This window comes from Chanodichthys erythropterus, chromosome 24, assembly GCF_024489055.1.
Source record: "Chanodichthys erythropterus isolate Z2021 chromosome 24, ASM2448905v1, whole genome shotgun sequence".
Classification (NCBI taxonomy): domain Eukaryota; kingdom Metazoa; phylum Chordata; class Actinopteri; order Cypriniformes; family Xenocyprididae; genus Chanodichthys; species Chanodichthys erythropterus.
Window position 1 is genome coordinate 21,301,303 of NC_090244.1, and position 23,164 is coordinate 21,324,466.

Sequence of the window (23,164 nt, forward strand, 5' to 3'; positions counted from 1 at the left end):
CTTATTTAAAAGGCGGGACTTATTCCACCACTTTCTCCAATTCAAAACAATACGAGTGACGCCTCTTGTGTTGTTTATGCCCTTAATGTTGTAGTTTTCCCCATAATATCGAAAATAGTATTGAATATCAATGAATAACCTTGTGCACGCGGCTGCTCATTTAGAATACTCCAAATTCACTAAAATAAGAACGAGGTTAAGAACAAATTCATGTACGTACAAATACGAAATAATCCACACAATTATTAGTGAATGAGATCCATTATTGACAGTTGAATCATTAAATATCAGCAACTTTTGCAACTGTGAAACAAGCAAGAAGCATGTCAAGATATATTTTTTTTTTATTAAATAAAGAATCTAATAAAATTATTTACACAAACAGTGGATGCACCAATTTTACATCATTAATCATGTATTCTGTGACTGCTTGGATTCACATGATAAAGTTCACTCCAGTTAAGAGAACAGAATCCTCTCTGTCAGGAAAAGAATCAACTCTCTGAGCAACTCTGCAGTTTGCCACAGGAAAACAGGCCACATGTTCTGCAACTGAAGTTACATCAAGTTACATTTCTCAAGCAATGAAAATGATAATTAATGAAAAGGGTTCAGAAAAACCTTTTGAATTACACTTTTCAGGCATTGTTTACAATCAACTTTTCTTATCAATGCTTTTCATTTAGTAATGCAAAAAGAAATGGTTATTTTCGAGTCTGAATGTCATTTGTAAAAGCAGTCATTCACTAAAAAAAAAAAAAAAATGCCAATGGCAATCAGGAAAAACAATTGGCAAACACATTCATCTGACATGATTTAAAAGGAAATCTGCTAAACAGTCACTTTTCAACTGAACAGAAAAGATCCATTGTAGCCAGTTCACGAGTGTCACGAGTTTCCTATTTACAACAAAGCCATTCGATGAGGGTGAGGCTCTTTAAAAGACTTTAAAGAAATCAGTCAACCAAATAGATTCCAGAGTCTCATAAAGACTAGATATCAGAACAATATTTTAAATTCGAATAAATGCTCTTTTTAAGTATTCGGAGAGATCGCAGAACGTCCTAGAGGTTCTTATGCGTGTACGTCATATACCAAAAAAAAATTATGTCAGTTGTTCATGATGATGTTTACCAAGTTCAAGCATATTGTGTGTGTGTGTATATATGATACATTAGTTAACACAAATGAGCTTTTTATATTTTAGTCTGATGCAAAAGCCTGTCTAGCAACTTACACTTCCTGTTGGATAAGCTTAAAATAGCAAAGAAACACAACACCCTCTTGAAGACTCGTTTTAAACGATGGCAACGTAAAGATTTTTCACATATCTTGTATTCGAACACACCCAGATATTTTCAAATGATCTTTACATTAAAAAGAAAACATACAAACATTCAAAACTGTTCATTTGATTTGTGATAACAAGAGATTGAGCCCTTGGGAGTTTCCTATGTCGTCATAGAAATGCACAGATTAAAAAGTAATCAAATCTACAGTTGATTGCTAATGATACTGTCTGAAAAGGATGTATAACCTCACACTGAAGTTTGGAAGTCTTTCGGGACGTCTGCGTTTTGGCTTTGTCCAGTTTCGTCTTTCTTGTGTTTTCTTGCATGTTTATACTTATCCACATAGGCTTTGACCAGGTTAACTACCTTCACCGGGTTGATCTCACCACTCTTGCTATGACACACCTTGTGAATGGGGCAAACAAGACATAATTGGGATTATTTTCATAGTAATAACATAATTCTTTAATAATTCATCCAAGAAATGGCCCACTGGAGAAAAAGAAACCAAAATAGTATTTGCAAATGTGCTTGTCACATGTATTTACTTGGGTGGTAAAAGGAAGTGAATATGAAAATCAACTGCAAAAGAAACATCTGACGTCACGCAATTACCTTCTGAACGGCTTTCCGCAAAATCTCTTTGTACTCTTCCTTTGTGATGTCTCTTTTCTGATAAAAGGGCTTTATTGCAAGTTTGACCTCCTCTATTGCTCGCTCTTGCATATGAAGTTTCTTCATGTACTACAGAAAGAAAAAAAATGCTTAAAAATTCATGACATCAAGACAATGGAAAGAAATGAGTCAGCGATGTGATGAAACTGCGCAGTGATGCTTTGTTCACCTTATCTTTCTGATTGGGGTCTTGTATAGCTTCTTTGCGGGATTTTGGTTTGCTGGATTCATCTTGGGGAGGAAGGCTGGAGACTGTTGCTGTGAGTTTTGTATCAGCCTTAGATAAAGCTTTGTCCTTTAATATGGAATAGATTTATGGTATTACTGTAGTACCCATAACATTACTTAAGCTGGAATGTCCATTGAAACTGCCCACAATAATAAAAAACTCCCATTAAAAGTTTAAAAGTTTAATGAGGTGTCTCAGCTTCCTGTGATATTCCGGACTTTCCCTTTGCTAAGGTTTAGTTCACCCAAAAATGAAAATTAGCCCATGATTTACTCACCTTCATGTATACATGACTTTCTTCTTTCAGTCAAACACAATCGGAGTTGCATTTAAAAATATTTTGGCTTTTCCGAACTTTATAATGGGATTGAATGGTGTCATTTTTTTAAGCCCAAAAAAGCACATCCATCTATTATAGCAGTAATCCACATGGCTCCAGGTGGTTAAGAAAGACGTTCTGAAGTGAAGCAAAGCGTTTTTGTAAGAAAAATATCCATAATTGTAACTTTATAAACTGTAATCTATAACTGTATCACTAGCACTAAACGCAACTCTGATTGTGTTTGACTGAAAGAATGATAAACACACCTAGGATGGCTGGAGGGTGAGTAAATTATGGGATAATTTTCATTTTTGGGTGAAATTATGGGATCATTTCCATTTTTGGTTGAACTCTCTTTAAGGTAATGTGAAATAATAATTTATCAAGCTCAAAATCAATGCACTTGAATGATTTCGGAGAAATGCAAAACTTCACAGGAAGATTTAGTGAAGATACACAAAATGACAATAATAAACCTTAATAAACTTGAATTGTCAGGGACACTCCTTGTGAAAGAAGGATGCAATTTCCAAGTGTAAGGATAACTTTCATTTCATCTGAAGTGAAGCCTTATAAGGCTGCTTTCAGTTTCGGTCACATGGGTACAATAGGAATTGCATCACCATTGTTTTTACCTTCCTGAGAGATCATGTTGCAAATTGTGAATGTGAACAGTGACATGATGACACCCTCTGGTTGCTTGAAGCAACTGCATATGAGGTGCAACTAATATGATGTGCACTGGTATCCACAAAAACTTATTTAGATCAATTTATGTAACCTCTTCAATAAAATTCTGTATTTACTAGAGCTGTTCCACACAAGTATGATGGTTTGGAACATTTTCACAGTATTTTGGTATATACAATGCAATCACTGGAGTTTACACTTGAAGTTCTTCAAAATATCTTCTTTTGTCTTCTGGAGACTACAGTCATAAGTGTGAAACAACGATGAGGGTGAGTAAATTATGACAATTTTCATTTTGGGAGAATCTATCCCTTTAAAATACTGCAAGAAAGAAAGTATACGACAAGGTTGTACCTGACTGGAGGTTTGTTGGGATGTAGCAGACCTTCGCGACCCTTCTTGCTTGAGTTTTAGTTTGAAGAGTGCAAGTTCTAAATAAGGCACGGGAAAACATTTTTACTAATTTTCAAAATATTTTAGTTTTATGTAGCTTGAATGCTTCAGACCAAGCCTGATGTGACTAAATGTGCAAAGTAGTACATCAAACAATTTTACTCACTGCTTAATTTCTCAGACTGGGGTTCTACTGGTTCCTGCAAATTCCAGGTAACTCTTTTGCCCTGTGGTTTAGACTTTGCACCAGCTGTAACTGTTTCAGTAATTTGCTTATTCCCTGTTGGAGCCTCTGGAGTGGTGGATTTGGGGTCTTCTGTTGAGTCGGCCACAGAGCTCTCACTCATTTCTTTCTTAATGAAGTCCAAATTATCAATCAAGTAATCAACGCTAATATCTTCATCAGACGACATAACAGGTTCTTGTTTTATTGGGGGGTCTGGTGGTTGGAGAGGGGACAACTCCATGTCCTCCTCTAAAAGTGGCGACTGATATGACTCAGTGGGCTCCTTTTTACAGTTCACGGTATCCATGTCAGGTGTATCCAAACTGATGACAAGAGGGTTGTCACGGCAGCTTGGTGAATCATCTTCATCAGGCCATATTTGCTCAATTTTATTCTTTTTTGGCTCAACCATTTCTTGTACTTTCATTTCATCCTGAAAGCCAGTGAGGCTCTTTTCTAAATCAACACTGTTCAAATTAATTTCATTACGATTTGGTGATTCCTTGCTGAAGATGTTTAAAGACATCATCTCTTCATTTTTCATCTCTTTAACACCATATAATTCTCCACAGTTAAGACCGAGTTCCTCCTCCTTTTTGAAATCTTTCAACTCCTTGACAGTGCTAATTGGCCGAGGTTCCTCTTGTTTAAACTGTTTGGGCTTAAGCAGCTCAAGCGAAACATCTTCCTTGCTTTCTTTAATTGTTGTAGTCTGGTCACCATGTTTTGATGACCCAAGACCATGAGTTGTGATGTCACCATCTAATTCTCCATACAAGTTAAGGCCAAGTTCCTCCTTTTTTAAATCTTTCAACTCCTTGACAGTGCTAATTGGCAGAGGTTCCTCTTCTTTAAATTTGTTGGGCTTAAGCAGCTCAAGTGAAACATCTTCCTTGCTTTCTTTAACTGTTCTAGTCTGGTCACCATGTTTTGATGACCCAAGACCATGAGTTGCGATCTCACCATCTAATTCTCCATACAAGTCAAGACTGAGTTCCTCCTCCTTTTTGAAATCTTTCAACTCCTTGACAGCACCAATGGTCCGAGGTTCCTCTCGTTTTAATTTTTTGGGCTTAAGCAGCTCAAGTGAAACATTTTCCTTGCTTTCTTTAACTGTTCTAGTCTGGTCACCATGTTTTGATGACCCAAGACCATGAGTTGCGATCTCACCATCTAATTCTCCATACAAGTTAAGACCCAGATCCTCCTCCTTTTTGAGATCTTTCAACTCCTTGACAGCACTAAAGGGCCGAGGTTCCTCTTGTTTCAATTTCTTGGGCTTAAGCAGCTCAAGTGAAACCTCTTCCTTGCCTTCTTTAACTGCTCTAGTCTGGTCATTATGTCTTGATGACCCAAGACCATAAGTTGTGATGTCAACCAACCGAGTCTCTTGTTTAATTGATGGTTTAGCAGTCCCATATTCGTGTGCTCTTGCATCTTTCTCTGTCTTCACAGTCATTGTAGACTTGATTGAACCAATAGTGGGCTCATGTAACTCAGTAGACATGGGCTCTGCAGACTTATGGGAGCTCCTTTCTGTACGCCGAGAGGTCTCTGATCGATCCTCTCTCCTTTTCCGCTCTCTAGACGTTGATCTTGATCTTGACTTGTGTCTCTTTAACCTATTCTCACCCTTATCCTTTGATGTTCTCCTCCTTTCTCTGGATCTAGATCTAGAGAACGAACGAGATCGCCTTCTTTCTTTTGATCTCTTCTTTCGTCTTTCTCTCCCTCGGTTGTCATTCCTCTCACGACTCACTCTTCTCCCACTTGTCTTCCTCTCTCTACTGCTGGAACTCGAGGAACACCTCCTGTCTCTTGACCGTGGACGTCTCCTCTCTTTCGATCTTGAGCGCTGCCTCTCTTTTGATTTTGAACGGGATCGCCGCCGGTCTCTTGATCTTGAGCGTGACCTCCTCTTTTCTTTTGACCTTGAGTGCTTCTTTTTATGAGAGTCTTTAGATGAAAGGCTTTGCGAGGTTGATGGTGACCGCTTCCTATCCTTGCACTGGGACTGGTGAGGTCTTTCCATTATGTTAGTAGCATTAAAGGCACCACTGACTGAAGGTAGCTCTTTACACACCCCATTTCCTTTGGAAGCTGCTTGTAGATTTGCTAGAGACTCTTCAAGGGACTTTGATTGGGGCCTGACGGGTGGAGGTTTAGCCTCAGGCTCAGACTTCACCTCCAACTTAACGTTTCTGTCACTGCATGACGAGCTTGATCTGGAGTGCTCCTGAGTTTTCCGAAATGGACTTTCTGGTGTTTCACGACTTCCAGGATCTATGCTAGCTTCGCATATAGTAGAATTTATAGAAGCTCCTGAGGTAGCCTGACTGTCGATTGTGTCTGAATGATGTGGTGATTGTTTGCACGGTTTGTCTCTGCAAGGATCTGGTTCTGTCTTAACTTCTGCACATATTTCCGAGTCTCTCTCCATATCGGAGTCCTCACTCATAGGCTCAGATTTGATGTGATGACAGGCATCCTCATTGACTCCAACTGCCACCCGAGACTCAGTATTTTGAGTGCTAACATCAAGACCCTCAACTTCTGGTTCATTATCAGATGAATCAGACCCTGTAGGGTTAAAGGGGTCATAGACCTCACACTTCTCCTCTTTGACTTTTCTTTTTAATGACAACAGTATCTGTTTACTTTTATTACTCTTCTTTAATGATTCCTCATCATTCCCAGTCAGAGTCCCTCCTGATGCAGGAAGTCGCCGAGCTTGCCATGGGTTTCCACTAGTGTTTATACGGAAACTGACGGAGGAGGAGGACGGGCGTGAGTTTGCAGAGGCACTGAAAGAAGATGTAGTGGAGGTGAAAGAGCTAGAAAATGAAGAAGAAGCACCAGTTCGGTCTGCTCTTTGCCTCTGAGCATCCACTGTCCTGTTTTGCTGACTTGTACCCATTCCTTGCTGGTCAACGGTACGTTCCCTACCTGTATTCCCTGCTAAGCTGGTCGCTGAAGACCCAGGCAAAGTACTGCTACTGCTGTCACTGCTACTATTTGCACTGGAGGTACTGTCCCTTTTAATTTTTGGTATCCTTGGCAATACAGAAACATCAACCCATACAGGCTTTGGAGGAGGCTTTCTCACAGGCGGCTGTCGGGCAGTACCCTCCTTGTCTTGATGGGGAGAGTCAGAAGGGCTATTTGACACCCTTGAGAGGGGTTGACCTCTAATCCCATTAGTGCTCAAGTGACCATTTCCAGGTCTTGGTGGATTTAGGGTGATGGGCCTGTGAAGAGCACCTGGATGCAGATGGGGATGTCCCAAAGGAGATTGGTGAGAATGAGGAAGATGTGGAGAGTGTATGGGTGGAGATGTGGGATTCTGTGGTGTGGAACAGGATCCATGAGAATTGTGTACTGGTGTGGGCCTCCTCAATGGGCTAGAGGAAGGACCAGGCTGTTCAAAGGGGTGGATGGGACTTGTTTCTGAGTTTGGTGTGTTTGCCGTTTCCCCTGAGCTTGATTCTCTAGGGGTAGTGTTCCTTGGCAAGGACAGGGACACTGAAAGGAATTAACAAAAATCCCTTTGAAAGGATGACAATCATGCAACATCAAGTCAAGCATTGCTGAAACCATCTACACAGATGCATTTAAGGAGTACAATAAGGTCTGGCTTATGTTTGTGGTTGCAAATAGATGGTGTGTGTATTATATATATATATATTTTATATACATATTAGGGCTGGGTATTGACACAAATTTCACGACTCAATTCAAATCACAAGCTTGCGATTCAATACTATCTAGATTATTCGAAAGAAACGGTGTACACATTAATCAACATTCAGACAGATGTAAATATACTCAAGTTAGCCCAAAGGCAAATATATAATGCTGTAAACTATAAACTACAACCAAGTTGGTACATCACTATAAAATTAGGTTAAAGGTTTAAATACACTGATTTGTAGGCTACTAACATCTAAATTACAAGTTTTTATAATATAACATTATAATATTAAATTCTAAATGACATGATTATGTTTTTACTAATTTTTTGTATAAACACGGTCATAAAAACATGAACGATTTATTCAAACAAATTAAATACTGAAGTTAAGTAAAAATACAATGAATATGCAATGTAGTTCACATATTTATCAAAATGCTCCTCTCTAAGTTTATTTTCCTAGCTGACTAACGAGTTTTTGGACAACGAATGACTTTTGAGTTAAATATAACGTTACGTTTGTTTTATTGACGTCTGCAACATACCTTCTGATGTTCAAAATGAGAATTGATTAAAATCAATATTTTTTTACCCATATATACCCATACTATATACAGTTGCATAGTTAGTTAAATATATAGTTAGTTAAAACTCAATCATCACGAGTGTCAAGGCTTACTATGCCAAATGCTGTGCTGTCATCAGAAATTTGCAAAATATTCATATTGTACCTAATTTCAGTACCTGTACAACCCTAACAGAGGATAAAATTCTTGCCTGATATATGATATATATCCAAAGCATGACTTACCAGGTTTGGTTGCTTTGAGGGAACCATCTCTGTTGATGACCACATCAGAGCTGTCCATGAGAAGCATGCTCTGACCACTGAGAATACTCCCCAGCAGGTCTGGTACAGGGGCTTCCACCTGTGGGATACTCACACCTTGCCTGGAAACCACCACACAACCAGGATTTAAACATCCATTTAAACCCCAAACATATTCTCATTGTGATTTTCATCACCTTGAAGTAGAAATCATCTGTTTCCTCCATCGTGACCATAAAGAGTGATTCCCCCCCTCTAGTAGTTACCTGGAGAGGCCGGCAGATATGGGTCTGGCCACAGGCTGATGGGACCGCAAGGCAGAACGGGAGAGGCCACGGCGTTTGGCATCCAGAACAGAGGATGGTGTTGGAACTTGAATCTCATCCTCCCTAACAAGATAAATTGGAAGATTAACTTAGACACTGAACCACTTACTTCTTAGAAATATTTGACAAATATAAAAAATAAAACCAAGTAGAACTTCACCTATCGTCAAAGGGGTCTAGGTCAAAGGGATCTCCGTAAACAGAGAGGGAGGCTGCACCGATTTCTGCCCGCATACTTCCTAAACTGTACTCTGAAGGCCGATAAACTGAGGGAATGATGGAACCAGGCTTGGGCTTCTTAATCCCTAAATTCCTTGCAATACGACCTCTGGAATTAGTTTCCTTCTTTTTGACCTGAAGGGGCAAAAAGTTCAGTTTTATCAGTTTTTTTGCCAGACATGTAATTGCAAACTTTCACGTGTTCTTACATAGAGGAGGTAAAGCAATACTTTTAATCAGCAAAGCATTTACATTAGAGCTTTTGTCAAGAACTTACCAGTTTTCTTCTCAATTTTGACTTCCTCACTTTGCGTTTCCGTCTTCTCCTCACTCCCATGCTTTTTGTTGTTTTCCCCTCTGAGATTGCTGAGGATTTGCTATTGGTTTTCCTTCTTTTAACTGGTAAGAGAATCCCATTTAAATCAGACAGATAGACAGAACCACACCAAACTAAACAATCAGGTTAATGAAAACTTAAAAGTCTAAATACATATGATCCATTTCATGTTAACCAATGCCAAGAGGTCAGGCAAAACAGTAAAGTAGGTAGTAACACATAAAAGTGTCTTCTGTAAAACATGTTATTTTACAATAGGGTATCTGATTTCTTGAATACATACACTTCTGTTAAAGTTTGGGGTAATTATTTTTCTTTGAAAGATATTAATACATTTATTCATTTTTGGGTTTGTTCACCCAAAAATAAAAATTATCCCATAATTTACTCCCCCTCAAGCCATCCTAGATGTATATGACCATCTTCTTTCGGGCAAAAACAAATCGGATTTATATAAAAAAAATATATTCTGGCTCTTCCAAGCTTTATAATGGGAGTGAATGGGGCATAAGATTCGGAAGCCCAAAAAAAGTGCATTCATCCATCATAATAGTAATTGATACGGCTCCAGGGAGTTAATGAGGACTTCTGAAGCGTTTTATTTTTAAAGAAAAATATCCATATTTATAACTTTCTAAACTAGAATCACTGGCTTCCATACGCAAGTCGATTTCGAACTTTAACCTGACGCATGACGTATTGATGATGTACAGAGTATAGAGCAAAACACCGGTCACGAATTAGAAGTCTAAAACGAGAATTAAAGAGAAATGTTGGAGGAGCTTGAGTTTGTTGCCCAGCCCTATTTGTTTGAACCACAAGAGACGTCTACTCTCACCTAAGCTTACACTACTTCTACATCCTACGTCATACGCTGGAACTCGACTCTCTCTTGAACGCACAGACGGACGTTACCGGAACCTAGTAATTAGTTTATAATGGTTTAAATATTTTTCTTACAAAAACACACCGCTTCACTTCAGAAGGCCTTTATTAACCTCCTGGAGCCGTATGGATTACTTTTATAATGGATGGATTTTTGGGCTTCAAAAAAGTCATATACGCCTAGGATGGCTTGAGGGTGAGTAAATTATGAAATAATTTTCATTTTTGGGTGAACTAACCCTTTAATTCCAGGTGTAAACGGTGGGTCTATGTGTCTCACCTGTCTTTCTCCTCCGGCGGGGTCTGGGGCGAGGAGTCAAGTCTCGAACATACACGGCTGTGTTGAGTCCGGCCACTACAGCATTGATGGTCTCATCCAACCATGTGGACTGCATCATATATCTGGGAGTAAGCTAAAATACACCACCACACAAATCAAGCACTCACTTAGCTCACAACAATAGTAGTACAGTACCGCAAAAAACATTCCCAAAGTTTAAACAAGTTTGTTCAACCGCTAACTCCAACCACATGAACAAAAGTAAGTGATATTTTTTTTTGTTCATGCTTATTCTAGCATGTATGTCATTTACTTGTATTTGAACAAAACAACATAAACATCCAAAGTATCCAGTTGTTTTAAACAAACCAGTTAGACCAGATTCATCATGTCAGTGACACAAAAATCTCAGCCATCAGCAAATCAGTCAAGACAATGTTACATACTTGTGATTAGAGAGCAAAGCAAATGCATCATGCAAACCTGTGCTGCTGTGCGTGCCTGTGTGATACGATGTCTGTTGACGTTGGCCCGAACTCGCTCGCTCTGCTGGGTCCGTGCGATAGCTCGGGTTGGTCTGGACCGGGAACGGCTGGTGGTTGGGAGAGAGCTGCTCTCCTCTTCACTAATTTGTTCAGAACCTATAACAAGATGAAAAATGGTTATTATTACAATATGTAACAAATCTAAAATGCAATGTTAATGTAAGTGGTTTTAAGAAATGAAAGATGACCTGATGTGCGGTTGTTGGCGATGCACTCTGGGCAGAACCATTCCTCTACAGGTACAGCATCCAAAGGCGGTGTGAGACATTCCATGTGATACCTTCCGTAAAAAAGTGAGTATAATATAGAATAAGTAGTCGAATTGAAATTAACCAATAAAACTGGGGTCCTGTAAATAGGCGGGGCTAACACGCAAGATCGTATGTTAAAGCAGTGTTTCCCAACCCTGTTCCTGGAGACACACCAACACCTCACAATTTCCAACTAATACTAATCAATCACACCTGAATCAACTCATCAGCTTGTTAGTAGAGACTCCAAGACCAGAAATACATGGGGCAGATACAGGAGACATCCAAAACTAGTGTGCCTTCAGCAGCAAGGTTGGAAAACACTGTGTTAAATTACTAAACAACAAACACTCTGACTAAATTATGACTATTCCTGGAAATTTAAATAGATAATTCTCTGATTTTTAAAACAACACTGTATATATTCAAATCACTGTCTATAAAAAGTTTGTCAGTGTCATGATCCATGTTCAAATCGCTGCTTAACACAAATAAGCAGATGACACATGGTACCTCTGCACTGGTCAAGAGGACTAATTATTTGTGATCAATGGATAAGTAGATTATTTAATCATTTTATGGAGATTACTGGGGCAAACAGATCCCTTTATATATCAAACACCAATCTGAATTTATTAATTTAAACTCTTATACTTTTTATATTCTTAAAAGACTCCTTTACAAAAGGTAAAAAAGTCATAGGATTTGAACATAGCCCAGCATGACTACAATGCTGCCCCAGAGACGAGGTAGACCTAGGGTTGTCAAAAGTACCAAATTCGGTATCAAGTCGGAACTGAAATTTTACTTAAAACACCTCTGATAGGCAATTGTGTTCACGCACTCAACAAATACAGTATGTCAGTGATTGGCTACAATGATCAACACTTCAAAAACATGTTGCAAATAGACATCTTTGACACTCTTCACCAAACGGTAAGCGTACACATGGGAGCATTTGAAAGTAGGCGTCTATCAGCGGATCCCTAATATATACGCGGATAGATGCCAATCACTGACATAACTGTTGAGTGCGTAAACAAAACGGCCAATCAGAGGTGTTTAAGAATCCGCTCAACAGCGCTCAAAATGCTTGGGGCAAATGCTGGTATTGTCACATTTAGCAATTATTACCAAAGTCAGTACTTTTAACAACCCTAGCCTATCTATATGTGCACAATATAAAATTATACAATCATGTCTTAATACCGCATATTCTTAATTCAAAATAAAATGTTAATATTTTAATAATTTCCATTTATGATAATCCCAGGGGTTGAATTAGTATCTCTTAATATGTTGAAACCGAACATGTCTGGCACCACACTGCATTTAGCTGGTTTAAAATAATTCACGGCAAAACTGTAGTTGATGTCCATTGTCCACAGTAACTAAGCACCTAGCTTACATCACATTCAATACTGAACCATATCTGATCAATTTCAACTTAATCTGTCTGTGGGTTTTCTAATGCCTTACAAAATTCTTATTCGAGTCGCAAGTCATCAAATTTGGGAAGTCCACAACTAGGATTGTTATACATTTCTTACCCAGCATCACAGCCATCACACAGCAGGAGACGATCTTCACGGTCTCGACCCCCGCAAACCTCACAGCTGGTCTGATCCAGGTCCACGTCCACCTGTTCCTCCCCAGGTTTTACAGGCTTCTTAACTGCAATCTAAGCACACACAAACCAATACTTTCCGATTGAGGCTGATATTATGGTGTGTTAAATGTGCCCTTCGAGTGGAGTCGGAAATATCATAATTATGATGTCCAAGCACATGAATGACCAAGAAAAGTTGTATTTAGAAAGGGGGAAAACTCTTTTTATATTCTTAAAAGCAAGCAAGGAAGCAAGTGTGTAGCGTCTAATAACCACTTGACTTCCACATTTGTGAAACCATGTTGTGATACCATGTATAAATAAGTGATTGAAATCAGTACATTTTGAATCCAGATGTAGTTATTAGGGTTTATTATTCACAACATATTTCTTTAAATGTGGAAAACGTAAATGGAATTACAGAATCCTGTCATAAAAATGGAATTTACTGAACAACACAATGTTGTGGAATTTGACAAATTTTGGATACAAGTCGGGCTGTACACTTGACCAAATCACAATATGGACTTCTGAGGCAGCATAATGGTTTAATGATCTACAGCAAAATAGAGTGAGCTTTGGTGATAACTAAGCAAATATTTAATTACTACAATAGTAATTTGATATGAAATCAAAGTGGAAAACGTTGGTCAAAAAAATACATTTTATATAAAACCTGACCACTAACTGCAACTTCAATTTCATTTGAAGTTGTCAGATCACATACATAGAAACTCAGAGGTCTTCACGAGAACCCGTCAAAATAAATGCTCGGTTTACTTGAAGAAATTGTGACGGAACTATATTACTATTGGACAGTACAATGTACCACTCAGAGTAATCATAAAACCAGAATTTTTTGAAAAAATAGTTGTTTAATAAGTTGTTTATAAAGAGGAAAAATACCAATATTTGCAATTCTTGATCATAAAGTTTAATAAATGTAATTCTGAATATTAAAATTTAATTAAACCATTAAAATGGAATCCAGAAAAGTTAAATGGAAAGCACTGAATTTGGGAAAAAATCAAAAGTTTTTCATAGGGCCCTACATGTTGTAATAACGAATGCATGACTCAGAAGTATGAGTTTCATATGTGCAATTTAAGACAGCCCAAGTCCTCCTGGGAAGTTTGTATTTGTGAATTGGGAAGTCACGAATGTCACGAATAAAGAATGCGCATCAAGTGTGTTTTTGATTTTTCATATTTTTATTCAATTTATTAAGTTGATGTAAACTAGGGATGTGCAACGATTAACCGTTTGCAAAATAAAAGTCTGTGTTTACGTAATATATGTGTGTGTTCTGAGTATAATAATTATGCATATATAAATACAGACACATACATGTATATATATATTTAAGAAAAATGTTAGATTTATATATAATAGTTATATAACTATTATATATATATATATATATATATATATATATATATATATATATATATATATATATATATATATATATATATATATATATATATAAAAACATGAATGCATTTCTTAAGTTTATACATGTATGTGTGTGTATTTATATATGCATAATTATTATACACAGAACACATATATTAGGTAAACAGACTTTTATTTTACAAATGATTAATCGCGGTTAATCGTTGCACATCCCTAATGTAAACTGAATTGTTATATTGTTTGATCATAATTTTACAATACTACTTTATTCAAAGACAATTCAAGTTTTCCCAGTTGTCATTACAATATTGTGTTGCCATTTATGTGCGTGAAACTCATAAACCTTTTCAGCATGACTAGAACACACCATTAAATTAGCACCTAATAAATAACTCGAAATGCCCATTCACACCGTGAACGATAACCATAAGTTTATATAAGAAAAGGGCGAACTACAGCTATAATGAAAATGACACAGAGGAACCGTATTGTTAGAAACACTTTCTGAACTTTTTTTTTTCTTTTCCAGCTGATGAATGATGAAAAACACTGACAACCAATCAGAATCGGCAGACGATATAACTGCAGCATGCTTATAATAAACAGAACATTAACATCTATTGATGAACAGCCTAATAATTATAGTTATAGTTCTTGGTGTGAATGGGTCTTTTATACGTAACAGCAATCCTGATGGAAAGATGTGACTCACTGTTTTTTGAACTTTCCCACCATGGCACTTTCTCAGAAGAATGTTATTAAAGACTATTCGGTCCACAGGACAGGAGTTGGCATTCTGAAAAAAAATGTGACATTACTTTTTATGAACCAGAGTTATTATAGTTAACTTAAACCATTTTGTTACTTGAAATAAACTATATAATAAACTATTTCAAGTTAATGCACTAAAATATACTAAAACTGAAATAAAAGTTAATAAAACCTATGTAGACATTAAAAAACACTAATAAAATTGACAAAAAACAAACAACAAAATTACTAATACTATAAAATTAAACAAAAAAATATATAAAAAGATAAAAAAAATCCAAATTAATTAATTAATAAAATAAAAAATAAATAAGTCAGTGCAATTGACTTGCAAACAGGCATGCAATGTCTTTGTCCAAGGTGCTGTGATTGTTTATGAGGACATTCACGTATCTCAAAAAACATCGGCCAATGAAGTTTGAGCACCTATTAGACAAGGTTAACAGGGGCTGGTCGGAATTAAACTCGGTTGCTCTGTTTGACTCATGGCCCTTCGGTGCTTGAACCCATAATAAAATAACACTGTTATGAACAATATTGCATCAACCATTAAGTTACTTCACCAGTTTTTTTTTCAGCATTATTCATAATATGCAAATACAGAACAGAATCACTGACCAAATATGGACAAGATCTTTATGTATGAGTGATGTAAAGGGTCTAAGCCCGTCAATCTTACCTTTGACCATTCCAGAATGCAGTCCAGACAGAAGTAGTGTTCGCAAGACTCCGGTGTGGCCACGGGCTGCTCGTGGAATGAGTTCAGGCAGATGGGGCATTTCTCAGAGTCCTCATCTGAGCTCAGGCCAGCTGCATCCACAGGAACATTCCCTGCAGCTCCTTCCAGGACACTGACGGAGTTCTCATCTGAGGATACAGGTAAAAAGCCTGAGTGTTTTTCTTCCCATGTTTGTTTGATGATGGTGTGGCTGGTCTTATGATATGAATATTTAGGGCAAAATGTAAACATGTCACTCCCAACGAATAAAGTGCCACATGATCTGATGTCACCAGAGAAAAGTTGTCATTGTCAAGGGGAGGGGAAGATAATGGTTTTGATTAAAGATTACGAGGGCACATTCATTTTTCATTCATGTGCATCAGGGTAAGAACTTAAATTTTCCAGGGGCAATATTTTTTTACCTTTACAGGGACAATTTTTATAACTACCGTATTAAATGTATCCGTGTTAATTTTTATGTCAAATCCAATCACAATGCTATAGACTGTCACCAATCAAATGTTTTTCAAAAACAGAAGCTGCATCTGATATGCAGTGCTCCAGATCTACAGAAGGTGGCGCTTGGACCTGATTTGGTGGCGCTGGGCAGGCAGTAGGGGTTGAATCATAAAGGTAATTTAATCTTATTACTATTTTTTTTTTTGCATTAATAAGTACAGTTACTAATAATATTACATGTTTATTTATCTGAAATGTGACAGTAAAGCACTATGTAGATACAATTAACTTTTATTGACAACAGTAACAAAGTAGGGAAAAAATTTGAATATTCTATTCTTATTAAATGTACCATACTGAACTGACCGACAGTGATTATAAAGTGAGCGCTCTTTACTTGCTTTGTGTGTAATTCAGTCACAATTTGAAGAAAAGTTTTTGTTTTTTATGAGACTTTGTGACTTTTCCCCATATATTAGCGAGTGGAAATGGCTATGGAAAAAGCTAATCTACTGTTATACTTGTAATTTCATGTCTTTAAATAAAAGTTTGTTTGCCATAAAATGTTCCTTCATCTTTAAACTTTTAGTTTTACAAGTCATCACATTAAAAATAGCATTAAAATTGAATCATATTTAGAGATTTGAAGTGCCGAATTTAAAAGCTTCCCACAAGATCTCGCTGCGATGTTATTAACTCTGCGGTGAATTCAGTGCTTTCTCTTTGGATCTCCCAGCGCTCTAGTAACAGACGTAGTGCGGTTACATTCCACGTTCATTTAGTTTGATGTTTCTCATATGAATTAAGGCCCCGTTTTTCATGGTTTTTTGAAGCTTTGATTGTGTTTATAGTGTGCAATATAACATGTGTTCATGTTTCGCGTGTATTTTTCACATAATTTACTTATCTGTATACCGCTGTTTCCACTGTCATAAAAACGGGCTGATGACTTCCTTGTTCTATGAAGTCCCTCCTTCAGAAATACGTAACGAGTTCTGATTGTGCCAGCGGTTCCTGTGTTGTTATTCGACAGCAGCTTAAGCGCTCCTTGCCCGGAAAGGTCACGCCTCTTACCATAGCGTGTGCTGCACATAGTTTTAAAAACTGTTTTAGTGCCGTCATTAAAGAAGGAAGTAGAGGGATGTAGTCCAAACTGGCCGTTCGATGTAGGGGACTTCTGTTAAATAAAATATCTCGCTTGGCATTGAACTTTGAGCTGCAAAATTTTACAGATTTTATTTATACTCTAACAACCACATTACACACTAACTAAAGTTTGAAACATGGGATCATGAAGAACGGGACCTTTAAGGCCCCAGTATACTTCAAACGAAATCGAAGAACGAACTGATGTGACGTCATTTTGAACAAAATCAGGCCAAAACGAAGTTTGTTTTATGTTCTTTTTGGAAGTTCGAAACGGCTTGCCAAAGCGAACTTTCAGGAAAAGTTTGCTCCAGCTGCAAAACACCTTCGTACTACCATTGGTCAGTGACGATAAAGTAACAGGAAGTGTGCGCTAAGGGTCCGCCTTCATCCGTGTGGGACACATCTTTGACTCATTTCATGTGTTTGAGTTCGTCGAGGTAAGATCTCCACGGATGAAAACATGAACACATTGGATAATCGCTTTATAGTACAAAATGACGTTGAGCTTCTGATGGAATGAGGCACTGACACTGTTTTTCATGTTTGATACTGTAAAGCTGCTTGATTTTAAAGGGTTAGTTCACCCAAAATTGAAAATGATGTCATTAATGACTCACCCTCATGTCGTTCCAAACCCGTAAGACCTCCGTTCATCTTCAGAACACAGTTTAAGATATTTTAGATTTAGTCCGAGAGCTTTCTGTCCCTCCATTGAAAATGTATGTACGGTAGACTGTCCATGTCCAGAAAGGTAATAAAAACATCATCAAAGTAGTCCATGTGACATCAGTGGGTTAGTTAGAAGTTTTTCAGCATTGTCATTGTCAAGTTTTTTTAGAAGTAATTATTCAGCATTGTCTTCTCTTCTCTGTTGTTATAATCAGACGCTTTTCTTATGCTTTCTATAAAAAATGCTTGCTGTTTTCTCATTTTTGTTTATTTTGATACTGAGAAGAAGAAAGCGCATGGCACATATTTACATATTCATCTAACCGTCGCTCTCAGCAGTGTGGGCGGCGTCAGATGTTCGTTTACAGTATATCGCTGGTCACGCATTTCGAACTTCGTTTTACCCCTAAATGAAGAACAAAAAAGAACTTCGTTTGAAATATACCGGGGCCTTTATGTGCAACAGAAATGGCAGCTCTCATCAGTTGGGCAATGTTTTGGTCACACCAGTGTGACCTCTAACAAAACTGAATCGCACCGACATGAAAAAAGGACACAAAATGCAACCATTTTGTCGCAGTCTGGAATCCTCATATGGCATTTATGTTTATTACACAGAATGTTTAATGCTGTTTAATGTAAATACATGCATGATCATTAATCTTGATATTGTAATAACGATTATTAATGCTGATTAATAAAACTTTTTTTGTGGGGAAAAAGCATATTCAAAATCACATTCTGGCTTCAGACATAACAAGCTAAGAACCATTTATAAATGTATTGCTTTTTACAGATTAGATAATCAAGACCTCACATTGGTTATTTCAGTAGCATGAAAAACAAAACGGTTATTCAAACCTGGATATAATACAAAGAATGCAAGCGAAGAACACCGAAGCAAGCAGAGTTATGCACTTTCACAAAAACTCCTGTTACAATCACTGAAGCTGTCTACACTGTAAAATTAATCTCTTACTTACATTTTTCTGCACTTTGATGTTATGATGATGAAAGAACTAGTGCGAATGCAGATTCAGAAGTCAGTCAGTAAGCGTGTGCAACAAATCTGACATTCTCCGCAGAAGAATCAAAACGCCTCTGATTGGACATTACATTCATAAGCTCAACAGAAACGTGTGTGCTTAGTTATAAAGCTGAACGCTGCATATGAAATATGATGCAACATGAGTAAATCTACAGTAAATGTAATGCTGCATTCGATACTTTACATTCATTTCGCATTGCACTTTAATCGTGACAGCCGTAATAGATCTTGCTTAATTGTGCTGGGGCATTTTTGCCCCCTTAGTTTGAATTTGTAGCATTTTCGTAGCATTTTTGAAAGTCCACTTTCATTTCTGACCCTGATGTGCATGGACAAATCATTTGTAATAAACACTGCAATATTCCATAAAAAAAATTAAGAATCATAAATTGATCAGTACACTATTTATTCCATCTCAATTCTTTCAATATAATTAATTGTTAAATTGAGAAGCATAAAAAAAGTCATCACAAAGGTATGTTGAAGTTAAATCTTACTTTCACTTTCAAGCTCATCATCTTCCTCCTCCTCCTCCTCCTCTCCATCAAGGACATCCTCCACTTCATCATCATCATCTTCCTCACTGCCTGTTTCTCCTTCCTCTGATTCCCCCTCATCTTCTGAGTCGTCCTCTGAATTGGTATGACATGCAGGAAGAGAAGTCACATAGAGTAAAAGAAGAAACTGAATAAAAATATGTATTTATTAAATGCAATCCTAAACTTAACCCTATAAAGCTTACTGAATCATATTTGATACACAAATTTCTAAGGCCTCTAAATGATCAACATGACCACAACTTTGATGTTTTCTGCCATCTGATTGATAGTTTATACTTTTTTTTAGATTATAAGTAAAAGGTCTTATAATCTAGTAGAATTCTAAAAAGTCATGGCATGTATCTTTTATTGTGAAATCTTTACTTGTAATTTACTTTTAACTTTTATATTGTTACTTAGTAATGTTTCAAGATGAACACTTGCTGTAACTGAACTGAAGCAACTTTACTTGATTATCCATATATTATCTTTTAGAAAAATCAAATATGATACATCAGGCTTTTGGAGAATGTTGATTTGTATCGTTCTGTCAATCATCATTATGTTTTGCCCCCCACAATACAAACTACAGAGTTTTTATCATAAAACTAAGCATTTAAATATCATCTTAAGACATATCATTGAGAAATACACAGAGTGACAACTCATATTTTCTTTCCACTATATCATATGAGCAATAAAAGCCTGATGAAATAGGATATGAAACATAAAGGTTCAATAAACTTTTCTTTTTTTTTCCCCGGTATTTCAGACTTTACATGGTTAAATAGGGGCTAGAGATGCATTTAAGGCCCACAACACATCCCTGTGTCGTTCCCTTCGCTGACAGAAGACCACTAACCGTCATCAGAGATGATGGTCATGGCAGGTCTTTTTCCTTTTCCATGGGAGACATTCCTGTTGATCAGCTCATCCTGGCTGTCCTCATCATCCATGATTATGCTCTGATATAATCTAGATATTTTTCAGCACTGAACAACCTGTAAGGCACATATTCATTATACAATGTGAACATCCACTCCAAATGTGATTTAAATAGTATTTTAAATAGTGTCAAACAGAATTAATACATCAGAATAATCTAATAAACGAGGTTAACTATCTTTATCATCAGATATAATTTATCAACACTCATCTGTGTACTCATTTTAAAATACAGTATCACCCAAAACGATTAGCTTTCACGTCAAGCTTAAATGTCCTCAGAAATGTTTTAGATTTTGTAGTTTGATACAGATGGTTCAATGCACATAACTCTCAATGCTTCTATTAAACGGAACAATGTTATTGACTCGATGCTAACGGCAAAGATCAAACCAGCTAATAAAAACACTAACCTGCTTCATTTAAACTACACATTCCAGGACAGTTATAAAGAGGCTGTAAACATGAAAAATAATGCAATGCAAAACACCAAAAGTAATTTTATTTTGTGAAAGTGAGCCTTGAGCACTTGTCATATAGCTAATGCTAAAGCTAACACGCTATCTGTGTTTCTTGCCCTTAGTCTAAATTTAACTCTTCAGCTATTTTTGTTATATGTACTATCCAGGCCGTATCCATGCAGCTTTTAGAGGCGATAAAAGTCCCATTTTTTTAATTCATCGGGGAGGTTATAATTTTGAGCATTTGTACCTACCCTGTAAGGATGTGTAAGACATTATTTGTGTTTTGAAGTCCGTTTGTCTTTGACGCTAGTACGCTACCGGCTGGAGAAATTACGAATCCTACTATGGCAAGGAATTGCTCATGAATATTAATTAAAGTTTCGTGAGGTCTGCCCAATAGGCTTTATACGACTGCCCGAATGTGGGCGCTAGTGAGCTGGCTACTTGGGTAAATGTTTTGGCTTATGAATATTAATTAGCACGTAGATTAATATTCATGAATTTAACTTTCAACTGTGTAAAACAGTGACGGTGAGCACACACACCATAACCTTTGTTTCCGTTTTTGTTTTTTCCACAATATTGTTTACTTCTCTAGCCTTCTCTATAATTCTGTAAAAAATAATTTATTTATTTAGACTATTTTTTTTTTCATCAGCTGACCAATATGTCAAAATTGAATTCTGATAGAGTTGTTGTCCCTATTTTTTATTCATTCATTTTAGTCACAGTATTAAATAATTTGCATTAACCTATTTACTTTATTTAGTAAATACGGAGCCTCTAAAGAGATATGAGCTGTATCCGAAATCATATACTGTCTGAGTAAGTACTACATTTGAATTTAATTTACTTCATGACCACTGAAAAAGTCATTCTATATAGTATGAATGCGTGTAGTATGAATGGAATCCGGATGTACTACATCCGCCATGTTGTTACTGTAACATGACCTACCAGCATCAGTTTCGTTCCCTCAACTTCATTCACAAATCCTCTCCCGTGGCCTCATCATTGGATAGCAAAGTGTCCATCGTACGCGCACTTCAGAATCTCGCCTATAGTCATTTGAGTACTTTTCACCTACTGTTTTTCGAATACTATGAATTCAGACATACTACTCTGTTCGCATACTGTTTTTCACGTACTATACAGCCTAGTAGAGAAGTATTCGATTTCGGATGCAGCGATGGTGATGGCCTAAGCCTAGGGAAAAAAGTAAGATGGGAAGAAAAATTATAATTTTATAACATAATGCTTTTGCAATGTAACTCAAAATGTTTGCGTTCCCCCAAGAAACTTTCGCTGTGTCCAAAATCGAATACTTCTCTACTATATAGTATGCAAAAAAACAGTAATATGTTCAAACTCATAGTATCCGAAAAACAGAAGGCGAAAAGTACCCGGATGAGTTACTACTTTCGGCGAGATTCTGAAGTATACATACGATGGACACGTTACTATCCCATGAGGCCACGGGAAAGGATTTGTGAATGGAGTGGAAGGGACGTAAGTGACGCTGGTAGGTCATGTGACAGTAACAACATGGCGGATGTAGTACTTCCAGATTTCAATTATACTACTTGAATTCCTACAATATATAGGAAATATATATAATATATAAAAGTATATACTTTTTGAAATATATTGAAATTATTCAATATATTTATTTTGAAATTGACTATATTGAAATTGAGATTTATGAAATTTAAATGGTATCAAAAATGTTAATATCATGAAAACCTTCCTCAAAGCAACAACAACAACAACTGTATTGTGATAAATATCGTTATCGAGAAATAAAATTACTCATATTGTGATATAAGATTTTGGTCATATCAAACCCCTAGTACTAAGTATGTTTGAAACCAAGTGTGCCATACAAGTCCTGAAAAGTGAAGCCAAAGCATCTCAACTTTTATCTGGGGAGCCCCGCCAAAAACGTGGATTTTGCCCCCGGAACGGGGGCAGGTTTTGTTGTGAAAACATGACAACACCATTGATAGCGCACGGTTTCACTTCATGCTTACTACTATGCAGACTCAGGTCCCAAATCAGCACAAGATGTCAGCGCCATATTAGGACATTGGCGGCTTCACTTATCTACAAATGGAGGTGCGTCGTCGATATATTTTTACAGTCTATGATTGAAACAAAATACAATATTTCTACGGAGCCCTGCAC

General features: G+C 37.0%; 1 protein-coding gene across 4 annotated transcripts in view; it reads right to left on the reverse strand.

Annotated features, from left to right (window-relative positions):
- The window catches only part of phrf1 (PHD and ring finger domains 1), a 26,303-nt gene extending 4,974 nt beyond the window's left edge, over positions 1-21,329 (reverse strand). Inside the window, exons 1-19 of one of the 4 annotated variants that reach the window (XM_067378827.1) lie at positions 21,232-21,329; positions 20,434-20,572; positions 19,530-19,664; positions 15,666-15,853; positions 14,928-15,011; positions 12,741-12,871; positions 11,128-11,219; positions 10,878-11,035; positions 10,395-10,527; positions 9,170-9,291; positions 8,834-9,027; positions 8,614-8,736; positions 8,330-8,469; positions 3,768-7,349; positions 3,563-3,639; positions 2,137-2,262; positions 1,908-2,036; positions 1,538-1,697; positions 393-552 (exon numbers count right to left, since the gene is read on the reverse strand). In XM_067378827.1, coding sequence (XP_067234928.1) covers positions 1,539-1,697; positions 1,908-2,036; positions 2,137-2,262; positions 3,563-3,639; positions 3,768-7,349; positions 8,330-8,469; positions 8,614-8,736; positions 8,834-9,027; positions 9,170-9,291; positions 10,395-10,527; positions 10,878-11,035; positions 11,128-11,219; positions 12,741-12,871; positions 14,928-15,011; positions 15,666-15,853; positions 19,530-19,664; positions 20,434-20,527 — 5,667 coding nt within the window. In that variant the 5' untranslated portion in view covers positions 20,528-20,572; positions 21,232-21,329 and the 3' untranslated portion in view covers positions 393-552; position 1,538. The other 3 variants (XM_067378829.1, XM_067378831.1, XM_067378830.1) reach the window with 3 other exon arrangements.
- Between the last annotated feature and the right edge of the window lie 1,835 nt (positions 21,330-23,164).